At 39.5% G+C, this 27,864-nt stretch overlaps 2 protein-coding genes across 3 annotated transcripts in view; both read right to left on the reverse strand.

Moving 5' to 3' along the window:
- Nucleotides 1-1,490: 1,490 nt before the first annotated feature.
- LOC122661803 (surfeit locus protein 1) lies at nt 1,491-20,586 on the reverse strand. 2 transcript variants are annotated; one of them, XM_043857315.1, is made up of 6 exons: nt 20,211-20,586; nt 19,915-20,012; nt 19,398-19,636; nt 3,047-3,221; nt 2,668-2,951; nt 1,491-1,672 (listed from the first exon to the last, which is right to left on the reverse strand). In XM_043857315.1, the coding sequence occupies exons 1-6, from the start codon at nt 20,422-20,424 to the stop codon at nt 1,603-1,605; spliced, it is 1,080 nt and encodes a 359-aa protein (XP_043713250.1). In that variant the 5' UTR covers nt 20,425-20,586; the 3' UTR covers nt 1,491-1,602. The 2 variants fall into 2 exon arrangements, with proteins under 2 accessions (XP_043713250.1, XP_043713251.1); XM_043857316.1 differs by having other exon boundaries at nt 3,053-3,221; nt 20,211-20,585.
- Nucleotides 20,587-22,916: 2,330 nt separating this feature from the next.
- Nucleotides 22,917-27,864, reverse strand: part of LOC122662606 (ADP-ribosylation factor-like protein 8a) — a 33,958-nt gene continuing 29,010 nt past the window's right edge. The window contains exons 5-6 of the mRNA XM_043858284.1: nt 23,512-23,673; nt 22,917-23,319 (exon numbers count right to left, since the gene is read on the reverse strand). Of these exons, the coding sequence (XP_043714219.1) occupies nt 23,202-23,319; nt 23,512-23,673 (280 nt within the window). The 3' untranslated portion in view covers nt 22,917-23,201. The remainder of the gene's footprint in view (nt 23,320-23,511; nt 23,674-27,864) is intronic.

Consider the following 27,864-nt stretch of genomic DNA (forward strand, 5'->3'; position numbering starts at 1 on the left):
CGCATTTGTATGCTCGGATGAGAGGGGGGAGGGAGACAAAATCACTTACAAGTTACAACAAATATAAACTCTAAATGAGAAGATGTAAAGCGTAGCTATGATACAGGCATTTATAGCCAACGGTAAAAAGAAGCTTTCTCAGAACATAGTAAATTGCATAATTTGATACGTTAAAATAAAATTGGGAAGAAGACGGAGATTCTTTGAACATTGGAACAAGCGGTGCGATGGAGGTTGGAGAGGCTCTAGAAGTTGGGAGGGTAAGGAGGGGAAAAGCCAGTAGTAATCTACTACTGGGGAGAGAGGGATGGAATGGATCAGGAGGAAGATGAGGGCAGGGTTGGGTTGGGTAGGGAAGAGAGATGTAAGGGACAAGTGTTGGGGGGGGGGGGGGGTTGTTGGAGGGTGCAGTGATGCAGAGGGTGTGCAGAGGGTGTGGAGGGGGCCAGGGGCAATTTAAGGATTTTCAATTAACAAGGAAGAAATAGAAGTAAAAGTTTGCATTTATGGGGTATCAGAATCAGAAAAGAAGTTTGGGCAGGGAAGTTTGAGTGGACATTGATCTACCCTAATATCTAATATGATTTAGACAAAAGGTTTGGTGCACAGCCAAGCACCGTGTACAGTAATATGGGATGAGACAATAGAGGGCCGAAATGACAAAAAGAACCCCTAATTTGATGCATCGTAACCTTCCCCTCCTCCCCTCTTATACGATCGTGCATGAAAACCCTCCCCTATGAGTTATACAATTATTCAATATGATTATTTCAAGGAAAAAAGAACACTGCTATTTCATATTCCATTCCAATCCATATTTTCCCATACTACTTAACCTCCTCTCTACTTTCTAACAAAATGCATTCCAATCATTGAGACAGACCATATGCAAGGAATCCTCAAGCAACAAAAATATTGCTTGTCAAACAAAGGTCAGCCAGAATATGAAAGAAGACATGTTAGGGAGCACAGCATGATCAGCAACATGTTATCTTAAGCTTAACAACAGGGATTATCTAGAGATGTTCTACCAAAAACAAGTTATGAACATGATGTGGTCACATTGGACATACTAGGGTAAAATCCATTAAATGTAGGCAGTAAGGCATATGGTTATAATAGGCCACTAAATTTGAGAAATGAACAATTTACAAGATGCATTATCTATCCAACATCAAAACCATATTAACCCCTAGTTATGGCAAATATAGGTGCCAATGTTGGCCGAAACCATTTCATCACAAGCAAACACCCTTACCTGACCTGTTGAGATGTAACAATGCCAGGTGAATAACTTGATTTACTTTCATTTCGGTAATTTTAAGTGTCATCATAGTAATGAAACTATATTAATGTTGTGCTCAGACAGAATCTCCTGAGAAATGTTATCTTCCATTTGGGAGATCCAAACAGGCATACATGTATGAAATGACAAAAGTTCACGAGAATCTCAAAACTGAACGTTCCCCTCTGAGAAGGCAGAAGAAAACCAAAAATCTCAATGGGTTCTAAATATTCTTTATTTTCGGGTAAAATTCCTCTGTGGATTCCTAAAAAGTTTATTTGAATAAACAAATGGTGGAACCCTGCAGCAAAGATCTGTTATCTTCGGCTCTTACTTGGCTTCACTCTCTTGACAGCCATGAATGTTACTGCAGCTGATAACGAATACCTGTTAACAATAAACTTTTGTCAGAAATACATAAAAGCAAGTCCATAATTAAGATATTGCAATTATGGCTTCAGATTTCTTCAGTGCTGTGTATGGTAATACCAGGTGATATCCTGGAACTTGACTTTTAATAGAAATTCAAAGAATTGGAAGAAAAAGGTTAAGAGCTGGATGAGTGCAGAAACACAGTAAAAATGGATTACTATGGAACAACAGGATGAATAAGCATTTGATCTTCTGCATTTCCTACTGGACCTGCTCATCCATAATATTGGCTAATCTGATCATTCACCAGAATAGAGATGCCTCAAATACAAATACAGACAGTTAAAAGAGTCTCAGAAAAAACGTAAGCACAATAATGCCAATAGCTTGCTTCCATGGATCGCCAGAGCCAGCTAAAGCCAGCCAATCACAATGTATTATCCCTTTGCTTTACCTCTCTCCCAGGGGAGAAAGACCTTGTCCCTCTTAAGCCGACAGAACAGATGTTAATCTCTACTCTGAAAGTACAGAAATGATTTCCACAAAATATCCCAGAACACACTGTCTGGGACAGGGAGTTTGATGGTGTTCCCATCAGAGGAGATCCACTCAAAACTGAATGCCCAGATAACAATCTCTACTGACATCCAATAATATAAGTTTTGATGTAGCAGACCACAGTTAAGACCGTCAGACTAAGTGAAATATACCAAAGATATCTATTGGATGGGCCCAAGGAGGGACAGAATTGAGCCCTTACAGTTGTCCAACACGTATGGACGGAAAAATGGCTGCCTCCTACCCTTAAATGTTGCATTCAGGCCTTCCACCTTATTGAAATTCCAAACCCATGCCAAGTTTCCAACATCACCGTAACCCCCCAAACCCAAAAAGAGAAGAAAAGAAAACTAAAACAAGAGTAAACAAACAGAGACCCAATCATCATTGATAAAATGTAAATATTGAATGCACATGCATGATTTGAGTTCTTCAAGGAACAACAAACATACCACGTCAATGTATAATTTAAATGGTCTTGTGGCGTAACTGAACTGCGAATTAAAGCATTGACATCCTTTGGGATAGGGTATGGTTTACTAGGATTGATGTCATCACTGATATATTCAATGTATAGAGTGTTCTCTGGAAGTCCACAAGCACGTGCAATGGCAGGAACATCAACATAAAACCACTGACCAGAGCTTGGATTATTCTCCGGAACAAAGATGCTAGGCTTCTCACTCCCACGAACTACACCAATAACTTTAACAGGAGTAATATCACGAGCTTGATTCTGTCAGTTGGTAAAAGTTTCATGCAAAAGTCAGAATCTACCAGCCTCACCAACATTAGCATGCATTAACCAATACATCATGAACTAGCAATGACCTTAACCCTTGTATGCTTCTTGGACCAAAACCTCCACGGAGAATTCCCTTCATTCTGAGTAGTATTGGGGGAAGGTAAATTTGGAGGCGGTTCACCATCTTGTGAAACATCAGAAGGCTTGTCCTTCCAGTTGCGTGGGACCCATCCTTTATTAACTAAAACTGCAGACTGCACACTGATATATATTTCTCAATAAATCAAATAGCTAAATTTTTAGATCATCAGTATAAGTAATTATATTAAATAGAACAATGAGAGAGCAATTAATATAAATAGGATTAAGCAATTCAAGAGTAAAAGAGGCCATCAATATGCAGCCCACATAATCAAAGAAGTACTTAAAATGATTGGTTGAAAGATCCATCCATTCAAATCAGTGTTGTCAAAGCGACGCCCAGGCAACTGCCACCTAGGCGACACAGGCAGTGAATGATAGTCCAGGCGACCCTTGCCTAGACGAGGTTGAGCTGCACACAACGAGACTTCCTAATGTAGTTCTAGATTGGTAGGAGACCAACTAGAAGCCAGACAACCAGGATCTAACTTGAACATGTAGTTCGGTTAGGTCAAAAAGGTGAAAATTGTGAAATTAGGGTTAGGGTTTGATGGGACCTAGGGTTTGATGGTAGGGTTAGGTCAAGTTGATGTAGGGGAGTCTATCAGTGAAGGTTACGTTAAGTTTTAACAAGTCTAGACCTTTTACTTAGAATTGGCAGCAAGGTTAGGGTTAGGGTTTCAAGTTTTTGAAAAGAGGAAATATGGATTTTTAGGGTTCATGATGGTCAGATGAGGGAGCAACTTGGATCGAGTTTTCCCTAGTATGAGAGGAAAATTCGATCAAAAGTTTGGTGTGATTTGGCTGGCTGGTTTGGTCTGGGCAAAATTTAGGTATTGGGAAAATTGAAAACAAATGGGGAATCTTAAGGTTTGGGCTGTGAGAGGAATAGAGGATTAGAAGAAGAATTGTTGGGGATGGGGATGATTCAAACTCACTGTTGTTGCAGAAATTCCTTGGCAGCAGCTTGTTTGATGGTGAAAACTTGAATAAAAACCAGAACTTGAAAGTAGAGCTTCAAAGGAACCACCCGGGCTTCACACTGCAAGGTGTCGATTAGATTAAACACCAATCCCCCAACCTTGATCAAACACAAGACAAATCTTCAATGGTGAAGAGGAGCAGCAAAAAGCTTTTCATTAATATCAAAATTCGTGTTCAATACTTGCCCCCCCCTTACAACCTGGTATAAAAAACTCAAAAATAGACTCCTACAATAAAAAGGAAAGGCCTAACCCAATCCTTAACCTATTAGGTAACATAAACTGACTAGGAAACTGAAATAGACTCAAACAGAGTCCTTATCCAGCCCCACTAAATATTTAAAAGAAAACTAATAAAATCACTTAAATTAAACCATTGGTTGAACCGGTTCAATTTATGAACAAAAACATCATGGGATCAAAGGCCCAACATGTATACAACCCAACCCTAGCCTTATTCCTAATAAACAAGCTTATTTTGGTGATGAATCTACATCAACTCTCCCCAGCTTGAAAAAATTCTTCCTCAAATTTTGTAGTGATGAGGAGGAAACAACATGTGCGTAGCAAGTTTTTTTTTTTTAAGAAAAAGCTTAAGGCGTGGAGCTTTTTCTTTAAAGAACCATGGTGGCATAAAAAACTCTATGTGCTCAACCTCTGAAATTTTGAAAATCTGCTCAAGCTGTTCTGCAACTTTGCTCTCTGCTTTGGAGAATTATCTTGTATCCATAGTTATCAAGGCGTCGCCAAGGTGTCGCCTAGGCAACGCCAAGGCGTCCAGGCGGAAATATGGGAGCAAGGCGGTGGAGCACCTTATGGTATGTAAGAAAGGCGACCGCCTTGGTCACCAAGGCGTCTCCTAGGCGACCAAGGCGGTCGCTTTTTGTTGTTAAATTTATTTTATGTATTTACTTTTTTATTCTATTTCCTAACTTATTATTTGAAAGTGTATATGGAGTATCTACATTGAGATACATTGGATCAATACTATAAAAACCCCATTTATTTATTTTTATTGTTTTATTCTATTTACTAACTTTTCATTGGCTGGTGTATGTATTATCTAAACTGAGATACATGTTATCAAGGGTATAAAAGACTTTTTCTTCTTCTTTTTCAACTAAAGTCCAAAACTGAAACCCTCGACTTTTCATCTTCGTTATTTGGGTTTGGGAGAAAAAACCTGCGGTGAAGGAACGACTCCAAGTTTCCATCAATTCCGGCATTGGTCTTCTCCTGCCAGCCGCTTTGATTCCAACGAAGCTTCCTTTGACTACCACGTTTCCAAGAAGGTAAGTAACCTTCTACTCTTCTTCTTCTTCTCTTCTATTTTTCTTATTCTGTCCTGCGCCTCCATGTCCCATTGTCCCCTCGATTTTTCGTTTTTTTCTTATCTCTGCTGCTGCTGCTCTCCTCCACCTCCACCCCCATCGGCGATTCCTACCTTAGGGCCTACTGCCTAGGCCTACTGATAATCGATTTTTTTTCTGTTTCTTCTCATCCTCCTCCTCCTCCTTCTTTACAGTTTTTTTTCTTCCTTCTTCCTTCAGTTCCCTGTGACGCACTATGTTCTTTTCTTTGTTTTCTTTTTTATTTTTTCATCCTCATTTCTTTTGCCTATAATAAATTGAATGAAATATCCTCATCCTGAGACAATGTGGACCTGTGAATACATATCATAGACGTCATTTTGTTATTTTGTCGAAATCATTATATGATAGTGTGGCTTCTCCACCCCCACCAGCAATTCTTGTGCTGCTGTTCCTACCTTAGGACCTACTGCCTAGGCACTCATTTTGGCATCGTAGAGGTAAGTATTAGCAACCCTTTATTCTTTATATTTAATAATTTATAATGTTGTTCCACATTTATATGCTATATTTCTATGATAATATGATGAACTTAGTTTGTTAATTTGTTTTTTTGATAAATATCTTGCATTGGTTTGAATCATTAATATTTATTTAGCAAAGTAGAATTATATAATTTTTAATATGCTATTTGTACCAAATAAAATGGTTATATAAGAAAAAGAATACTAGAACGCCTTGTTCGCCAAGGCGACGCCTTGTGGCCGCCCTATCGCCAAGGCGCTTAGGAAGGCCCTCAAACGCCGTGGTCGCCTTGCCGCCTTGATAACTATGCTTGTATCTGATCAAGGCTGGTGGGATTGGTGTTTGATCCAATCGACACCTTGCGGTGTGAAGCCCGGGTGGTTCTTTTGAAGCTCTCCTTCAAGTTCATGTTCAAGAACTGATTTGTATTCAAGTTCTTCAAGTATTCAAGCCGCTGCCAAGGATTTTCTGCAACAACTTTTAATTGAAGCATCCCCCTTCTACTTCTAATCTTCTAAACCACCCAAACCCTACCATCCCTCCATCTCTAAACATCATTCCCAAACCCTAAAATCTGCATAGACCGAACCAGCCAGCAGATATCTCTCAAACTTGGATTGAATTTCCCTCTCAACCCTAGGAATACTCTATCCAAACCTCTGCCCAAGATTCCCATCCTAGGCTCTAGATTCCATCAATATTCTCTTCCCAAAAAAACCCGAAAACCCAACCCTTAAACTTGCTGCCGATTCTGGTTAGCTATCCTAGACCCATTAGAACTTAACAGGACCTTCACTAATAGACTTCCCTAACTCAACTTGACATAACCCACACATCAAACCCTAATCCTAACCCTAATTTCATAATTTTCACCTATTTTGACCTAGCCGATTTACCCAATTCATAGCAGATCCTGGTTATTGGCTTCTAGTTGGTCTCCTACCAATCTAGAACTACATTACTTCTAGGCATAGTTCAAAATCTCGCGAAATCTCAATCGAGATTTCGAGAATTTCGACCCCCTCGAAACGAAATGACCCCTCAAATCAAAAAAATACAAAATTTCGATCGAAATTCTCGAGATTTCGAGATATTTCGAGATTTTTTCAAAATCTCGCGAGATTTCAAAAATCTCGAGAAAATGCTTTATATAAAATACCATGTTTCGATAGTCTCGGTCGAAATTTCGACCGAGACTGAGAAACAGAGAGCATTTTTCCTCTTTTGCTTGGTTTTTTAAGGTTTTTGCTCATTTCTTCTTCAATCTTCCACTTCCCACTTGAATCCTTGCCGCATCTACGCCGGAATCACTTGGAGAACAAACTTCTTAGCACATTTGTGAAGCCTTTCCACTATTCCAGGTAAAACCATTTTCTCAAAATTGATTTTTTTTTAGGGAAATGCTTGATCAACATGTTTGTTTGTGATGAAATAAATATATGTTAGACACCGGAAGCCGATCTACGACTTCACGGTGTCGAAATTTTTTTTTGGTATATATATTATTTATTTATTTTTCTACTTCAAAAATTGGATTTATTTACAACAAAAATCAAAAAATAATAAGGGTTATGTATATTGTATGGTGATGAATTAAATATATGTTAGACACCATTGGTCGATCTATGGCCTCATGGTGTCAAAAATATTTTTCTGCCAATAATTAATTATTTTAATTTTCAAAAATTATAAAAAAAATATTTAAAAAATTCAAAAAAAAGCAAAAATAAGAAAAAATATGAGGTTTTTGTTTTAAAATTACTGAAAAATATAAAAGTAAATTGTACATACTTCTTATTTGCTGCCCATTTACATATCTTTTCGATTTTGTTGTGCTAGGCCAATATTTATTTGAAAAATATTTTTAAAATTGTTTTTAAATATGAGAAAAATATGAGGGTTAGGGAAAAAATACTAAATAGTTATATACTTATATACTTGTGTTAGTGCTCTTAAATCTTAATTCTTAAACATTTAAACTAAAAGAATTGATGTGCTTCAGGGATTAATGAATTGTCTTTTATTCATGCAACAGTAAACTAGTCTGATTATGACGAACCGTGGTAAACGACAGAGCCAGAGGAAAGAGGGGCAGAGGCAGCCGGCCCAGACCCAGGGGGAGGGGAGCACACCCAGGCGCACTAGGGGTGACATTGCATGGTTACATGACACTCCAATTAATGGGGATAAAAGAAAATCCCAATGCAACTATTGTCACATGCAGTTTTTGGGAGGTGGTGCCACTAGACTCCAACAACATCTAGCTGGGAATTCTCCTGAAGTGGTCGCATGTCATATGGTCCCTGTGGAGGTATCTAGGGTTGTCATTGATTACATGAAAAGAGGGAGTAAGAGGAAGGCTCAGAGGGAGAAGGCAAAAGTAGATCTTGAGGAAGCAGTGAGGTGTACAGCGGGAGGCCAATCAAGCCATCGTGATGATGATGATGACGACAGTGATGATGTCTATGTTCCTGATGATAAAGAGACTGAGCAAGAGGCTAGGGATTGGAGACGAGCACAGATGATGAGCAGAGGCAATTATCATGAGGATCAGGAGAGAGTCGAGAGACAGAGAGTAGGTGGTAGTGGAGGAGCTAGTACCTCTAGAGCTGGTGCTAGTGGTAGTGGAGGAGCAGTTACAAGTGGAGGAGGTGGGTTGCCTAATCCTTTTAGGAGATCACAGAGTACGAGGGCAGCTCCCCCTCCGCCTCCACCACCACAAGATGACCCAGCACTTCACCAAGCACCTGGTGTTTATAGAAAGAAGGGCAACAAACAACCACAAATCAAGGGAGCATGGAAAAATCTGAAGGGGATGGTGAAGGAATCTATAGCAAGTAGATGTTATACCATACCATCCCAGCAAACACAGCACAAGGCCCCTTTTATCAGACTATGATAGATTCCATTGCTGAGGCTGGCCCAGGGTATAAGGGGTCCACCCCATATGAGATTATGAATGTGTATTTGCCCCAACAGAAAAGAGCTTGAAGACTACATCAATGAAATGAGGGGGTTGTGGGAGAACTATGGGGTGACCATAATGTGTGATGGCTGGACTGATCCTACAAGAAAGTCCATCATCAATTTTATGGTGTATTGTGATGAGAGGACAGTCTTTCTGAAGTTTGTTGATGCATCCAAGGAGAAAAAAGATGCAAAGTATATCTACAAATTGCTGAAGGAAGTGGTAGAAGATGTAGGAGTGGGGAACGTTGTCCAAATTGTAACGGACAACGGAAGCAACTACAGGAGTGTCGGTGAGAGGTTGATGCAAAACAATAAGTACCGGTTGTTTTGGACTCCATGTTCTACCCATTGTATAGACCTCATGTTGAAGGACATGGGAAAGACCAAATTGGTACAACATGTTGTGGAAAAAGCAAGGCAAATGACCAACTTTGTCTACAACCATGGGTTTGCACTAAACCTCTTGAGGGAGAAGAGTGGGGGTGACTTAGTGAGGCCAGGCATAACTAGATTCGCCACCAACTACATTGCACTCAAGAGTATAGAGACCAAGAAGTCTAGACTGAGATCAATGTTTGCTTCTGAAGACTGGTTCAACTAGAATGGGTCCAATACCCATGGTGGTAGGGAAGCACAAGCTACAATTTCATCAGATGACTTTTGGTCTAAGTTGCATAAAGTGGTACAACTTCTGGACCCAGTGGTCAAGGTTTTGCATATAGTTGATTCTGCTATCAAGGGACCAACCATGCCACATCTATATGCTGCCATAGACTTTATGAATGAAGGTATTTACAATGCAAATCCACGAGGTAGCAAACACTTTCTCAAAATTATCAAGGAGCGCTGGGAAAATCAACTTATGCATCCACTGCATAAGGTTGGTGAGTGTACACTCTTTGTTTTTTATGCAATTACATCTTTTAAAGTTAATTTGAAGGATATATTACTAACTAGTCAATATGTAATGTCAATTTCAGCATATTATTTGAACCCCAAGTACCAATACAGTCATAGGCTTGGGTTGAATAATAGTCTTATTGACGCAGTCAAAGAAGTAGTTGCCAAGTTGGAGCCGAATAGTAAATTACAGACGATATGCAACAATGAGGTGAGTTTTATAAGTTATAATTCATTTGGAATTACTCAATTCAATACTAAATAGTAATGAGTCATTACTAATTTTAAATATTTTCCAAATGATTATAGTTGAAGACTTTTAGGGATGCATTGGGAAGTTTTGGAACCGAAGTTGCACAGCAAAGCCGGACATGCGATGATGCCGGTACTCATTAGTCATTACTTCATTAGTCATTACTCAATTCAATATCTTATTCTTTTGAAATGAAGGTGACATGTTTCTTTTGTTGTAATGCAGCTGAATGGTGGGTGTTGTATGGGGTTCGCAAACAATTTAAGAAAAATAGCAATCAAGGTTCTCTCCCGGCATGTTCACATCCGGTCGTGAACGGAATTGGAGTACATTTTCTCTCATCCACTCCAAGAGGAGAAATAGATTGGGTTTCAACGTCTCTCGACTTAGTGTATGTGCATTATAATTTGAGGTTGAAGATGCAACACATACGCATGGGACAAGAGGGTATCAGGAAAAATATCGATCTCGCCGACATTTTCCAAGTGGAGTCAGATGATGAAGATCCTATTGTTGATTGGGTGAGGGATAGAGGTGAGCCAGTGTTAGATCAGCCTGGAGGTAGACCTGACCCCATGATGTTGAACACATAGAAGGCGATGTGGATGACTTCAGGTGCGAGAGGGTGAGATACATGCACGGACGCGTCGCCCATACCGTTCCAGTCTACTGGTGGTGTTGATGAGGAGGATGAAGATTGGTCTATGTCATCTGGTGGAGATGGTGGTGGTGGTCCTGGTGGAGATGGTGATGATGGAGGTGATGATGAAGGTAATGATGGACGTGACGATGATGGTGATGGTCGTCAAGCATATGAGGGAACTCGAGTCCCGTTTGTGGTACAAGAACAATCTGTGCCCCCACCGGCCCCACACCAGCCACACAGCCCACATCGTCCACCTCGACCTACTCGAGAAAGCAGCGTGGCCAGTCCCGTCCTGGTGATCATGGTAGTGGTACTAGTCGGCAGGCTGAGCTTATGGACATTGATGCCCTATCTGGCTCTGTTGGTGGATTGAGTATTGGCGATAGAGACAGTAGATCGAGTGGGCATTTCCGTGCCCCATCTTTTCATGTAGACAGCAGTCCATCTCCAGCACAATCAGAGCATGGTTCATCTCATTCACATCCATGTGGCAAAGGGCATTCTGGGCAGTACCCTTGGGGGCAGTAGCCTATATCTTCTCCATCCATTCCCAGTTTTGAGTATGACTCCCACTCACAAGGATATAGTGGATCGTCTTTTGTGGATGACTTCTTTTCCTACACTGGCTAACCAACCCACCAGCCACAGTCGTACAACCCGTACATGCTCCCAGAGCCGTCATATGACTCATATCATAGTGGATCAGTGGGTAGTACTTCTTCACAGTTTGGTGATCTATATCCTAGGATAGGTTACCTTCAGCATGTTGATGATGCAGTTTACATGGCCACTATGGATGACTACACGCTTCTTCTCCTAGACTATGACGTGGCATGCATTTGTCCTATAGTCGGAGAGCAATACACGTCGGCTTCAGCGGACCATGAGTGGGGATGATCCTGGACAGCGGAGTAGTTATTATTAGCAAATTTGTAAACATTTGAGATGAATGATGACTAGTTGACTACTTGACTTGTAGCCTTGTAGGGGACAATTGGGGATATTGACATATTGTGATTTGGAATGTTTGATATCATCTTCTTAAATCTTAACTCTTAAGTTGTTATTTGTTAACTTGCTATTGACTTGATGTCTTATGCACTTAATATTATGATTTATGACTTAACTTATGAGTCATTATGTTTCCAACTTAGTTCCAAGTCAATTTACTTGTTTAATGTACAATGTGTATGTGTAAATGTGTAATTAACTAATTTATACATTAGGGTTCGACCGTACGTTGCCAATCAATGGTGCACATCCAAAACATCATTTTGGGTGACTATTTTTGCAATTTGAACATTTAAATGTGTTTATATAGCCTAAAATATGGTTTCCATGAAGTTTGAGGCCTTAACTTGGCCTAAAACCCACCGAAATGACCTATCGAAACATACCAGAAAAAATACAATATTTCGACCGAAATTTTGAATATTTCGGATATTTTGGTCAGCTCGAAATACCAAAACGAAACGAGTTCTCGAACTATGCTTCTAGGCAGCCAACTGGGCAACCAGGATTACGCCTAGGCTCTATTTTTAACTAGGTGAACCACCTGGTGAGCCATAATGAACAGAAATGTTTTTAGCTAGGCGCGTGTAGGCTCTAGTTTATTCTACTTGTGGTTTTTGTTGGGTGAAATTTACGTATCTATTTTGGTTTATGGTAGATAATAGAGAGAAAGAGAGATTTCACTTTTTCTGTCTTTATTATTTAAATCCACATCATGTGGTACACAAACCACATGCTCTACACATTGAGCAAAGACAACCAAGAAGCCAACGTATTTTTTTCGAGTAAGTAGGAGTCATATTTTGAATTTTTAATACAAACATGGTACAGAAGCAATCAAGAAAAAAGGGCCAAAGTTTGGCATGTTGATGCAGTTGTATGTGCATGGCTGGACAGGTACGATCCAATATAGAAACCCAGACCGAGACCAACCCGACCCAAACTGGGATTCAGGTCCAATAGGGGTTGGTAAGGTTCTGTTTATTTGTTGGGGTTATTTTTGACACTTAGCAGTTTTTATTCTATTATGGGGTTATTTTTATCAATAAGTAGTTTTTATTTTATTATAATTTTCTGTTAGCAGTTGTGGAGTTGAGTTTTTATTCAAGTCTACTTCTGTCATGGAGTCTGCATAGGTTTCGTGAATATTGGGTTTGTGTTACTGTTGCGGTGGTGCAATCGCTGCCCGTGTGGCCTTTCTTCTCTCTCTCCTTTGATAAGCCTCTCTCCTATCCAGTACGATCCTCTTGTACTATTATCTTTCTTCTTCTAAATTCGTTGTGCTAATACATACCTCAGGTGATGTAAACTGGCTGTCTAAAACCAGCCGCAGGTGTAGGGATTCTTCCCTACACCAGCATGAGTAGCCATCGTGTAAGTGTAGGGGAATCCCTACACCACCAGCCAAAATCGTGGGCTGAGTCATTATTTTTAATTTGTTATTTTTTTTTAAGTCAGTCTTTATTTGAATTGTAATTCTAATTAGGAAACCTAGTGCAAGTTTGAATCCTAGTTAGAAGTCCTAGTTAGTATTCCTATTTCAGTTTTGAGTCCTAATTAAGGTTTGAGTCATAGTTAGAGTTTGAGTTCTGTCCAGCCATAAGGCTATCTATATATTTGTAAGAGCTCTTGAGAGCCTCCCACGATTTATGAATAAGAAAATTGCTTTGTTGCATTCCACTATCTTGAGATAGGCTGTGAAGGTGAGGCTGAGATAACCTTCACTAGATCATTGTCTCTCTCCTTCGAGTGGATTCAATCTGTTCAAGTTTATTACTGCCGATTGTTTGAAGATTCATAGCTCAGTTGTTCATATTTGCTACCAGTTCAAGGATCCATTCAACAAGTATATAATCCCCATCCCCAAACCCTTCTGATTCTAACCCTCTAAACCAAACCCTAACATCCCTCCATCTCCAAACATCAATCCCATAACCTAAAACCTGCCCAGCCTGAATCTACCATCAGAAACAGCCCAAACTTGGACCAAAGCTCCCTCTCACTGTTGGGGAAACTCGATCCAAGCCCCTGCCCACAATATCCATTATAAACCCTAGATTACTACATTATTCTCCTTTCAAAAAACCCAAAATCCTAAACCTAATTTACCATCTACTCAAGTTTACACATCTAACTCCATTAGAACATCTCAGGACCTTCACTAGAATGTTCCCCTACATCATCTTACCATAACCCATCCATCAAACCCTAGACCTCCTTAAATCCTAACCCTAATTTCACTATTTACCTAATTCTGTCCTAGCTGATTCCATTAAACCCTAGCAGATCCTGGTTCTGGTTCTAGTTGGCTTTACCCCCACCTAGGATTACATTATCAGGGGCAACCCAGCTTGTGCCTTGTAGAATCTGGTGTCCAATACTTGCGTAGGTTGAGTTACAGCTCTGTAACCAGAGCTGATTTCTATCCTACCGCCTGGACCAATTTCAAGGAATTTTATTTACCTTCATACTTCATCTTCTCTCTCTCCTTCGATTACCCAGCTTCTTTAGTATTATTCAAAAGCCTTTGTTTCTTATTTTTGTCCTTTCTCCCTTCTACTCTAAACTCCAGAATATTCCCTTCACTTTAATTTTAATTCCAGGTCCATAACTTCAAGATATTTACAGAATTGCCATTGATCGCATTATTTTGAGTTTCTCTCATTTTAGTGGGCCCATCGCAACTAGAAAGCAGGGTTTTGGAACCCTAGGTTGCATTACCTGTCCAATAGCCGATCAGATTTTCTCCTAGCAATTTGACAACCTTGGCCCAAATCCTAGGTGATTTGACAACGTTGGCCCAAATCTTGAATAATTGGAAGATATTTTCTTTACTAATAACCTAAACTAATAGTTCGATGAAAAAACGAGAGAACAAGCTGGGGAAGAAAGAAGAGGAAGATCACTACACAAGAAAGAAACAAGAAGGGACAAAGGAAGAACACTTAAAAACCCCAAAGGAGCAACAGGCATTGGAAGCAGTCAAGGATGTGGAAGTCTTCTCCAGCCCTTCTTACCCTTCCTAGCTAAAAGACAACATGATAGGACCACAAAAGATAAAATATCATATCGGCAAAGAAATTTATCAAACCAAAATGATAATTGAACTCATGGAAATTTTTATTGTTTTCTTTCAACAGTAGAGAAGAATCATTCAAATTTCAAAGTTGGATGAATTCCTATTCTGAAGAAATATACTGCCAACCAAACTTAGGAGCTTTAGACTAGAAGTACTCAAGTAATGTACCTTTTATGTGGAAGCATCCACTGCATCTAAAAATCAGTTCTCTTATGAGAGTTTTTGAGTACTCTAAATAAGAGAATTTGAAGAGAAAAATTTTACAATTCATAATAATGTCAGGGCAGGCTTGATTGACAGTGTTATCTTTCCGGGGTTGGCCCATGTGTGATGATGGGGGATTTCTTCAAATCAACATGCGACGGAGCAAACAAAGGCTTTCAAGCCGGAGTGCTAAAGGGTTGTCATAGATCAGCAGCAAGATACAGCCAAAAAGCTGCGTCAGTGCTCAAGCAGCATTTACTGATAAGGAGAAAGGGCACTTCTTCTTAGCCATTCACTAGTGTTCTTTTTTTTAAAGAAAGGGGTGGTAGAGCAGGAGATTCGAGAGAAGTAGGAGAGGGTAGGGATTGACATTTGACTATTCCCTTATTAGTGTGGGCTATCTCTTCTCATCAAACAAAAAATATCTATGATTTATAGTAGTATCAGTCAGACAAAGGGTCATTAATTGCATTTTGGAAAGGTGGAAAAGGAGACTTGAGTTTTAAGCACCAAGGATATGTTTTGGTCATGTTGAAGTCCAGGAGTGTTTTGGTAACATTTTGGTCCGAGGGGACATTTTGTTAAAATGTCTTTTGAAAGTATGTGTGGATAATTTTGTTAAAGTAATCCTTCATTTTCTTAGATTCTAGTAGGATTTGGTAAGTCTTAAGCTCAAAAATTAGAATGTAGTTTCTGGTTTTGGTTTTTCAGTTGATTAGTCTAGAAATTGAAGTATTATTGTTCTTCCAATTTTCTGCTTGTTTCCTTCAGTTCCAGTACTAGTTGTGCAAGCACAACTAAAATAAGTGGGTTATAGCCTATCTAGATTTCCCTAGTCTCTTTTTCTTTTCCTTCTTTTGTATATGTCTATCTTCCCACCAATCACAGCACAAGATCCCTACTCCCTACACATGACTAGCCAAAATTTTCTCTCCCTTCAAAACTCTCACAAATACACTTCTTTTGACTTGTGCATTCTAACCCTGTATATTTCCTTCAACCATAACACTAACTCACCTAGACTACTAACTGTTTGCACACAAAAATCTGTATTACAGTCATTTAAACAGCTTGTACCATTCACTGAATAAGAAAACTTATGATTCCTAACTCTAGCTTATTTCCATGAAAAACAACAATGAATTAATCTAAATTTGAACCCTAGATAGAACCCATTATTCAAGAAACCCAGAACAGCAATATTTTTCTCTCCAGTTTCCATGTACCTGAGTGCTTTCTGTGCTGAATCGGGATTTGTTTTCACTGCTCTGACTCATGCTCAATTGTGGTCCACTATTTTTCTAAATCGACCTTAGTCTTGCCAGATTTTTTTTATGTGGTCTACTATTTTGAGTATTTTCAGAATCAACCTTAAGTCTTTTCAGACTTTTTTTTTTTAGAAAAAGAGGAAATATTTTTAGATTTCACTGTGATATTTGCAACATACATGGGTCTATTACTACATACGGATGTCTAGTGTAGGTTTGAGGGAGATATTTTCTTGCAGAGGATCACTGGTTATCATTTCTGGTTAAGAAGATACATATATCTACAAATCTGTATTTTTGTATCTTTGAATAGATATACAGCATAACAAGAAACTCAGCCAAGTAGCAAATTATTTAGGTATTTTAGATATAGATTTCTGCTATTGCAACCTGGTGGTTGCATGTTCAAAACTCGGAAACAACCTGTCCTGCGAAGCAATGAATAAGGCTACGTACATTTGCTCCTCTCAAACCCTGCAGTAGCGGGATCCTCGTGCACTGTGATGTTCTTTTTTTATATACTTTATAGATTTCTGCTTCTGACTTTTACCAAAAGTAAAAAAGATTTCTGCCGCTGAAATTTCTGCCCTGCATGGCTGCCAGTTCTTATGGGCCTCCTTACACTTATACGACACCAACATTGTGGATTTTTCCCCAAGGAGATTTCTCACTCTTGGGTATTGTAATGAGATAATATAACTTTGACAACGTGTTTGCAATGTGAACACATTTCTTGACAATTAGGTCCCCTTCAGGTAGATTGTTCTAAATGTACTTTTTAGGATTGAATTCATTTTTGGCATTTCTGTAAGGGTGTTGTGGAGTCGGGTTTCAAAGCGGTAATGCTAAAGTTTCAAGGTGATAATAGCCAATGTTTAAGGCGGTAATAGTCAAAGTTTCAAGGCGGTAATGCCAAAGTTTAAGGCAGTAATAGCCAAATACGATAATAGCCACAGGCAGTTTGCCAAAGTTTAAAGGCGGTTTGCCAAATTTAGGTATTAACCAAAGCATAGAACTAAAACTAGCGAGATCTTGAGCGAGATCTCGGTTTTTCAAGACCTCGAGACGAGATTTCATGCAATACGAAAAGTACCCCAACTCGAGCCTAGATCTCGACCCAAACTCCTTTATATGAGTGCCAGATCTCGAGATCTCAGTGGAAAATCTTGGTATACAGACACCTACTCAGGCAAACTTTGGTATACAGACACTTATTTATGCCAGAAACCAGGACAGACACTTATTTATGCCTAATATCATTTAAGTATATGTTTTTGTTTTATACAAACACTCATTTAAGTATTTCATTTACTTAAGATATTATTCATAAATAAGCAAATACCCCCTATTCGAATCCAAAAAAAATAGTTAAAAAATCAAATTCCAAAAGGGAAAAAAAAAAAATCAACCCCCTAGTTCAAGAACAAAAACTGGATTTTCGGCGGTAGGTGCAATTTTCAACTTTCTAATGTTGGGGTTTTTCCCAAATCTAAAAATTCCATAAATCTTAATATGATAAAACATTGCTAAAAACCAAAAGTGCGGTAAAATATTCATTTGTTTTGATGTCCAAAAACATATTTTCATTCAGAGCGATTTTGACAGCATTCACGCACACCAAATTAAGTTTGACCGGTACATAACTCCTTCAATATAAATTAGATTTAAGCAATCTTGGATTTGTTGGAAAGATTTTTGGTTTTTAGCAATGTTTTACCATATTAAGATTTATGGAATTTTTAAATTTGAGAAAAACCCAAGCATTAGAAAGTTGAAAATTGCACCTAATGCCGAAAATCCAAGTTTTTGTTCTTGAACTGGGAGGTTGACTTTTTCCTTTTTGGAATTTTATTTTTTAACTAATTTTATTGGATTCAAATAGGGGGTATTTGCTTATTTATGAATAATATCTTAAGTATTAAATGATATTAGGCATAAATAAGTGTTTGTCCTGTGTCTGTCCTGGTTTTTGACACAAGTGTCTGTCCTGGTTTCCCATTAAGTGAAACTTTTATTTGGACTTTGTTTTTTGCAAAATTTGATAATGTCATTGTGTTTAAATGGCCTAAAATAGGTTAAGTACCAAATTTCAGACCCAAACTAGGTCTAAAACCCATTAAAACCAGCCTTTGAGTTGAAAATAAAAAAAGAATACACCAACTCGATCAAGATCTCGTGAGATCTCGAGTCAACTCGATTTTTCCCAAGGTCGAAACTTGGTCGAGTTCCAAGCTTTAGTTCCTTAAACCAAAGTATATGGTGGTTTGCCCAAGTAAAGGTTAATATCAAAATTAACTACTAGAAGGGTATTCTTAAGCAGAATGATTGTACAATCAAAGAAAAGGACCTACATGAAAATAATAATATTATTTTCATGGTTGTATCTCAAAGCGATTCATGTCAATAAGTAGACTTTTGTTTGTAATGACAAAAAGTTGTATACCGTATATTTAAGTATATCTTCTGTTGTTGTTCGACATGAGTAGACTTCTTGACTGAATCAAAGTTTTGTGGTGGTTAATTATTGTAAGATTCCATGGCCACACTAGTTGATGGTAATCTTGTAATTAATATAGCCCAAGTGGGAGACTGTTAGAAGTTTCTAATTATGGGTTTAATTAATTATTGAGTTAGTCACCTAGTAGGAGTCTACGCATGAACCGATTCGGTTCGTCACACACAAAGATAGAACAACCCAATCTCAATATGGAACTGAGATTGTAGTTGGGACAATATTATATATACTGGTATTGGGTCCCTGTAGCCGTCGTCATAATTTCCCCCTCTTTCTCCCACAAAAAAGAGACTCATGGAGTGACGAAAGGTTGTGGAAGACTCAAGTCTAAGCGTGGTCGACGGTGTTACGACAAAGGATTAATCGTGGTCGACGGTGTTACTACAGGGTATTCGATAGCGCAATCGTCATCAACATACCAAAGGTGAAAGGTACATCCAATCTCTATATCATGGATTTATATATTCGTGTTCTAGGTTTTTGTATGGAAATAGGGTATCAATCTAAGACCCATAGATTTGATCTAATAATTGGTAGCATAAGTGAAAATCAAGATGATGACCTTTGTTATCAAACAGCAACAATCATAAAACCCAATATCAAAACCTTATTCATAATAGTAAAAAAGTTACCTCTTAGAGTTGTCTGCCAATGGCAATAGAGGAGTGATAACATAATAGCCATTCTCGGTCACTCCAGAAATGCTCCTAGATCGTGGGCCCAAATAGATGGATTTAGTTTCATCGAAAACACCTTTGCATATCACCCTCCTAAACTCTAGAGAATCCAAATCTCCATCTGAAGAAGATATACCGTTCCACGGTATAGGTTCTAGTTCCAATCTTTTCTCTCTATACTCCAGCATTTCTATCTGTAAAAGCCATAAAGAAGATAAGTAGAAATAACTTCCCGACTAAGGAGAGAGAAATTTAAAATACATGCAGGGTACATTACAGAACAATATTATAATTCAGCGAAATCAATATGAAAAAGATATGTATTTTCAAGCTGTTTTCATTTATTTATTTAAGAATTAGTGCATCAAAGAAACTAAGATCCAATTCGATATTTATATAACAGGCAACTATGTCCATCCATAAGGAATCCATACCAGATAAAGGATTTCTGAAGGAGCAGAAGCAGTTTTACCTTATTTTGCCTTCTGAAGATCTGCCAAGTTCCAAGACCAAACGTGATCGCCCCAGGAAGGAAAAGTAACCACCTCGACCATCTCCCCGTCTTCTTATCTGATACATTACATTTAGCAAAAGAAATCCATGAGATCTCATGGACGAGAAACGAAGAATATGTATTAGAGAAGAACGACAATGTGAAGTAGTGAAGTTTCCACAAACGTGAATGGATAGATTGTATTCGTGACGAAACTACTTATGTAAATGTACACTATGAGCAGTGGAGAGAGAGAGAGAGAGAGAAAGAGAGACCTTGAGCCTGAGATTGAGAAGACGAAGGCGAGAAAGACTGAGGAAGAGAGGAGAGAGGTCCGGCAGAAGTAGAGAAGGAGCATTTCCAGGAAGACGTTCCTAGTGGATCCCACTTGCTCGTCGAAGTAGGAATTGGAGTGGCAAACCGAAGCTTTATTAGGGTTCTAGAAACGGAGGGTGCCATTCGGAATATCTTGGACGAACACCCGTACATTTTTCAGTTCCCATCCTCGGCAGTGTGCTCCTCCCCCATCCCTGACGACACTGTGGAGCGCGGAGTGTGGAGGCAAGCTTTATTACAATTAGGGTTTTTAAATAGGAATGATGGAGGGTCGGCCAGCCAGACTACAGAGCCAAATCCAAGCCAGAGAGGGAGGCTGCAATTGGAATTTGGAAAATGGGATCCTCAGACTCTGCTAGTGCTATATCGTGCCAGCGTGCAATGCGCAACTGTTGCTAGCTTGGCCCGGGGCTGTTTGTCGAGTCCAGTTTCTCTGCCATAGATGAGAAGTAACCATCGGTCCCATTTTTTGACATTTACAACGCGAGTAGGGGTATTAATAGAAACAAAAAGGATAAGTGGTTACCTCTGACATGTACGTGTTCACTATATAGAGATGATCTATTGTCCTACTTCAAGCCTTTAGGGGATGTATTTCGTGGTGCTAAGCAAAAAACTTACTTGGTATTTGTAGGGTTAGAAGAAACTGAATTTTCCTTGATAGAACCCACCCCTTCAGCACCTTCAGTCCTCAGTACGAGAGATTTAGGAATCGATATCAATCACGACCAACACCAATCCAGATTGGTCCATGTTGATGAATTTACTCTTAGTTTCATTTAAAAATCAATATTTTTATCATTTTACCCTTGTTCCATAACAATCCACTTATACAGAATCTCAGCTAGGAATAGGTATCAACACCTATCAATACGAATTGACCAATTTGATACCAATTTTTTTTATCCAAAAAAAAAAAAAATTTCTGATATCAATTTCTTGAACCATGGTCCACACACAAAGTTGTTAAGTGGTAAGTAAAATAAAGTATTGAAAAACTTTGGACCATACAGAGGCAGACTGCGTAGAGGAATTTTTTTTGTTTTTTTTTGGGTAGACCGTAGAGGATGTTATAGATAATAGATTTACATGGAAGACAGGGTATGACTGAATTTGAATATGAGCAATCCAAACAATTTCATATATATATATATATATCCAACAGATGATTTACCACATCACCATTCCATGTGGCATGTGCGATTACGGAACCTTTTCACGTAATGAGATTAGGGCTGCCTTGAGCAGTGGTAGATATCACTCAGGAGGAGAGGAGTGAGCACTTATATGCCTCAGTGAGTGCAGGCCCCATATGCTTGTGTTGGGAAATATAGAAATTGCTTAAAAAAAAAAAAATTCAGCTGGGTTTGTGAATTGTGAACGTCCCGGATCCAGATCCTTTATTGCCAAGCTGCCCGATAGGACCGTACTGCCCAGACACAGTGCTACGTGTAATGATCGCCTTACCCCACTCGGACAAGGCGTTTGGGCAGGGAGAAGGCGGACATTGCACTCTACACCGTATCTGAGCAGCACGGTCCTGCCGGGCAACTCGGCAGTAGAGGATCCAAATTGAAACTTCCCCCACTCTTTTGTCACAATTAGCAACACGATTGTTAGGGGTGGGTCGGACCCTGATCCTCTACTGCCTAGTTGCCCAGCAGGACGCTACTACCAAGACACCCCATGGCGGGGAATGATCGTCTTACCCCTGCCCGAGCGCCTTGCCCGAGTGGGGGTAAGGCGGTCATTTACTGCCTTGCTGTGTCTTGGCAGTAGGGTCTTGCCGGGCAGCTCGGCAGTAGAGGATCCAAATTGGGGTTGGGTCCATCAATCCATGTGACAGAGAAACCCAAAAAGGCCGACACCATCTCATCGGTCAAGTTTCAGCCCCTAACAAGTGAGATCCCGATCTTAAAAGTGTGCTATAGTGAAAATTACAAGAATGCCAGTAGATTTCATAATCGCAAAATAGCATGCACTCCTATGATTTTATGAAACTTGTACCTCACTTTAAACCACTACTCATGCTTTCCAAACTGATACTTGACCCTAAGATGGATATATCCTATGTCATTGAATCCAATTCAGTCTGTCAAGGTTTGATAGCAAAGGGTCAAAAACTTGGTGACACAAACTTTGCAGGAAATCAACTCTTGAGAAAGTTATGGATGCTATTTGGTGGTTATATTTGACCTTAAGATGGATGTGGTGTCCTCTATCATATAGATCTACTCACTATCAGGGTCTTCTATAGCAAGGGAGCATGACCTATTCGGACCCAAACTTAGAAAAGTTCACAAACACATTTTACTGTCTTGTATTTCTATACAACACTTTACATCCAATTAATAAACAAATTCTTCATAAATTTTGAGATTATTCAAACCCACAGTTTCCTAATATCTTTCCGCATATCCTATGCCTTTTGAGGATGTATCCTCCACTGCTATTGGAATATGCCTTGTTCTCTTCTAAATTTTCTGGGCTGTTCCGTTCTTTTTTCTCCATGCCGCTGTTCTATATAGAAACTTTAGGACAGCATAAACTTGAACAGCAGAGGTGCTTAATAAACAAACCAACCTCGATGTTGCACGTTCACTGCAACAGGTGTTAATCATACATCCATTCAAAATTCTTGAAGAGGCATCAAAGGAAATTATGTTCACACCAATTAGTATGAATACATAATCAATCCAATCATCTCCATAGTCCAATAGAGATTAGACACGCTAAGTGCAATAAAAACCCAAGTCCTCCAACTCACAGGGGAAGCAATCTGAAAAATCCAATATAGTTGTAACTGTAAACCAAGACAATGATCAGATAATCAAAACCTGGTTAGGCAAGAAAAAATCCCACCACCAACCACTGCAAACCCAGAATTTCAAATCTTAACAGCTACTTCACATTGCAAAAACATTGTCATCTCAGTTCTTCGACTTGGAATGCTTTACAAGCCAATCAATTACAGAGTCAATGTTGGTTGAGTTCTTGCATGAGATCATGAAGCAGCACACTTCTCTATCAGTAATTGACTTGAGTCCCCTGCATAGAACGTAATCATTACAGTATCAAATGATTTTGTAAATTATTGAATGAAAAAAAAAGAGAAAAACCAAAACAAACAAATCAGGAAGCATTGTTAATAATCCATTCGTATGAAGGTGAAGAAATATCTGAAACAATCTTGCAAGGCTAAACTTCCACTTCCCAAAAAGTGAAACTGTTTCCACTTACATTTGATCTGTCAAAGCCTGTTTAGAAAGAGCTTCTGGCTTGTCAATCTTGTTCCCCAATACCAGCAATGGGATACCACTCAGTGAGGACTTGCTCAGCAAGTCATGAAGTTCACTTTTCGAGATGGACAAGTTATCACGATCAGCAACATCAACAACATACCTACACCAAGTAGGAAAATGTTAGACCCAAGAAAAGTAGGTTTATTAAAACCTACATGTAGAGACTCCACCAAAGAGACATTATCACAAATATTGATCATAAGCAGGATTGGGGAGGAGCGAACCTTCGACATTAGAGATATGGAAGATTTCAAATCCCTGCCCCCAACAAAAAAAAACCATCAACTGCACTATTTTTTGTTAAAATAGTACTTCAATAAACTGTCTTCTAAGTTATGGGGTTTGTGAAAGATTAATTTTATTCCTCCCAACGAGGCTCGCTTGTTGTTCACCAATTTTTTAATCTTAAAAAGCTAGCTGATCTTTGTCTTTATGTTATGTTGCTTTCTCAACAAAACAGAGGAGAAAGGCAGTAACAGGTAGGAAGTCCAAGAAAGATCAGGCCAAACGTGGCTCAGTTCTATTTAACAGGTTGGGTCCACTTTGTTTAAAACTTAAGTTGTTTTGTTTTTCTTTTAAAGTGGTCCAGTTTAATTTGTTATTTTATTTCTTTTCTTTTAAAATTTAAGTTGGGTCGACATTCTTTTATTTTCTATTTGACTTTAACAAGGAATGGGACAATTGTAAAGAGGGGGGGGGGGGGCTAGGGGTTTTCCTAGCTTGTTTTGAACTCTTGTTACTTGCTTTTATAAATGAAGGAGGGAGGGCTCTACTAGCTCACGATTTTCTGTTTTTCCAAAGACTTATGTTGCTGCCCTGTCGTGATCAGTACTCTTTTCTTGTGGTGAATCAAGGTCTTGATTGATGATGAATCTAATCAACACCTTGCGGTGAGAAACCCAGGTTCTGTCCTCCAATCCCTTTGATTTCTTCTTGAAGATATCAATTCTGTCCTGTTATAACCTGCAATCAAATTTAAAATTCTGTTCCTGCGATAGAGCTATCCTACTCACACTAGGATTACTAGAATCAAGGCATCTACAGGCCTGATCTTCACCCTCATTTTATCAATATCAATTGGTCAGCACCCTAGTCTGTTTTCTGCTGTCATACTTGGATTTTGCTGGTTGCATTCTCTATTCCTAATCTGAATAGGAGTTTATCCCTGTGCTATTTTGGTGGAGGATCTAAGAACTGAATTTAAGTTTCTGTTGAACCCGATTTCATTAGCACAGATATCTCTGAGATAAGGTGCATTGAATCTGAAATCTGATCATTCATACGACTTACTGTTTGGCTGATTTTGAACTGTCCTACTTCCACTAGAAGTTGTCTATAATATCAGATTCAGACATTAGATTTAGCTGATATTTTCAGCAACTATTCTAAACATGCAATGGAGCATTCGACCAGGACTGCCTGCTAATCTGACTTGTTAATTTGATCTGTTGTCATATGGGTTCAAGGGTAAAATTGTCAAAGGGGTAATATTGTCCTTGTACCTATTACAGAATGTTCCTTCTCATATTATAAATAAAGAATGGCTGTAGTCACACTAACTAAGCCAGTATTCACGGATTTCAACATGGTATCAGAGCCAAAATTCATCCGAGAATATGGAACATAATTTTTCTTAATTTTTTCTTTCTCTCTCTCTCTCTTTCTCTTTCGTGATCTCGCCCTAGCAGCATCACCGCCCCCCCCCCACCACTCGACTTCTGCCAGCCTCCACCAGCTTTCCGCCACCTCCGCCAGACTTCCACCAGTCTTCCACCACTTCCACAAGCCCCGCCAGCCTTCTGCCTCCCTTCCCGTCTCCTGTGACCCTCTCGCCGTTCCTCTCTTTTTCGTGGGAGCCCTCGTCTCTTTTGCCGCCTTCTCTTTTCCACCCTTGTTGGTGAGTTGACTCCCACCAAGGGCTGTTTTTGCCTCCCTATGCATTAAAATTTTTTGGGAGTATTTTTTTTCCTCTATTCTTGAGAGTTTATTTTCACCAGCCACCATGCCTGACAATTCCGAGATTACATCAGCTTCCTCTGGCCCCGATGGTACATCGCAACGTGATTTTCTTCCCTTTCCAGCCAGCTCAATTAAATTAAATGGAAGCAACTATCTGTTGTGGTCTCGCTCCTGCTTGTTTGCTGTTGGTTCCCGAAGTCTCTCTGGGTACATCTCTAAGACAATTGTCAGGCCTACCGATGCTGGTCTTGCACAAGATAGGTGGATGAATTTTAATTTCTTGGTCATGTCTTATTTGGTTAAAATCCATGGACCAAGAGATTGTCGAACGCTACCGTCTTCTTGATACGGCTGCCAATATCTAGAAGACAGCCCAAGACACCTACTCTCAGGTAGGGAATGCCACCTAGTGTTATGAACTCCATTAGAAAATCCACTCGACAAAGTAGTTGGAGTTGTCTCTCTCCCAATATTATAATAAGATGTGTACTAGGTGGCAGCAATTGGGTTTTTGGGGACCTTCACTGCAACATGAGATGTTGACGCCATGGCTTTCCGAAAGTGGGAAGATGGCTTACGGGTTTTTGATTTTCTGGCCGGTCTCAATATTGAGTTTGAACAGATTAAGGAAACTATATTGAATCATGATCCTCTACCCACTCTTGAGCAAGCTTATGCGATTCTTGCGGCGGAAGATAGTCGCCGAACAACCATGGTTAATCCCATTACTCAAGAGAAATCGGCTCTCCATCTAGGTCCCAGACTACTTCCCATGGGAACTCTTCCCGTAGTACTGGTGGTAATCGTGTGCTTGGTGATCGCGCTCCTATTAAATGTGATCACTGTGGGAGGAATGGCATACCAAGGACCGATGTTGGAAGCTTCATGGTCGCCCTACAGATACCCAGGGGTGTGGGAAGAATGGATCAAATCGTTCCAACAATGCCCGGGCAAACCAGGCATCTACTGAAGAGCAGCCTACTGATCACTCTCTTTCCCAGGTTGTGGAAGAAATTCAACATCTCCGGAATATGATGACACGTTTGGATAACTCTTCATCATCAGGGTCTCTTTCTTTGGCTGCTTCAGCTGTCTCCCTGCCTTCCGACTCCACTACCACTCATTCTACAGGTATTTCATTTGGTGGGAATTGCACCTCGGTCATACCTGACTCTTGGGTCATTGACTCTGGTGCAACCGACCATATGACAAGTTCTTCCTCCCTTTTTTTTCAAATATTCTCCTTTACCTGGCCATAATAAAGCTTGTATTGTTGATGGGTCTCTTTCTCCAATCTCGGGCAAGGGATCTATTCAGTGCACCTCTTCTCTTTGTCTTTCTTCTGTATTACATGTTCCTAAGTTCTCTACTGATTTGTTATCCATTAGTAGTTTAACTAGGGACTTAAACTGCAAAGTAACTTTTTTTTCCAATCATTGTTTGTTCCAAGACTTGGTAACGGGCCGTACGATTGCATGTGGTAAGGTGGTTGGTGGTTTGTTTGTGCTTGACAGCTCGCCGGCAGCATTAACATTACAGGCCTTCTCTTCTGATTCTACCTCTGCATTACTTGAAGTAAATAAGTGGCATCGCCATTTGGGGTATCCACCATTGAGTGTTTTATCTACTTTATATCCTAGTTTTTCAAACAATGTAATCCCTACACTTTTTCTTGTGATGCTTGCACTCTGGCAAAGCAAACTAGGAATGTTTACCCTGTTTCTGATAGAAGAAGTGTGACTGCTTTTGGTTTAATGCATTCTGAGATGTAGGGACCAGCCCAATGTGTTTTTACTTCTGGTTTTAGATGGTTTGTTACATTTATTGATTGTTATAGTCACACTACATTGGTATATTTGATGCACAACAAGAGTGATGTTTTTACGTGTTTCCATCTATTTTACAAGATGGTTCAAACTCAATTTGATGCAAAGGTGAAAATTTTACGGCCTGACAACGGTAAGGAATACATAGATGGGGCTTTTCGCAACTATTTGGACTCTCATGGTATTATACATCAGACATCCTGCATCGATACTCCAACTCAGAATGGTGTGGCTGAACAAAAGAACAGACACTTGTTGGAGGTTGCTTGCTCGCTTATGTTTACCATGACTGTTCCTCCTCGTTTCTGGGGCGATGCCATTCTTGCCGCCACATACCTGATCAACCGGCTTCCTTCACGTGTCTTAGCTGCCCGCTACCCTTTGGATGTTTTAATGGGATCATCTACGTTTGTTGTCCCTCCAAAAATCTTTGGTTGTGTGGTCTTCGCCCGAAACCACCATCTTCATGGAAAATTTGACCCCAAAGGTCTTGGGTGTATTTTTCT

This window comes from Telopea speciosissima, chromosome 5 (assembly GCF_018873765.1).
Source record: "Telopea speciosissima isolate NSW1024214 ecotype Mountain lineage chromosome 5, Tspe_v1, whole genome shotgun sequence".
NCBI classification, from domain to species: domain Eukaryota; kingdom Viridiplantae; phylum Streptophyta; class Magnoliopsida; order Proteales; family Proteaceae; genus Telopea; species Telopea speciosissima.

What these genes read in the sequence shown, in the direction of transcription:
- LOC122661803 (XM_043857315.1), bottom strand. Translation starts at nt 20,424, where the DNA reads ATGTACGGGTGTTCGTCCAAGATATTCCGAATGGCACCCTCCGTTTCT. An exon ending in TCTTCAGAAGGCAAAATAAG is followed by an intron (nt 19,637 to 19,914) that starts GTAAAACTGCTT and finishes TGGCTTTTACAG; the next exon opens with ATAGAAATGCTGGAGTATAG. An exon ending in AGAAGCATACAAGGGTTAAG is followed by an intron (nt 2,952 to 3,046) that starts GTCATTGCTAGT and finishes ACCAACTGACAG; the next exon opens with AATCAAGCTCGTGATATTAC.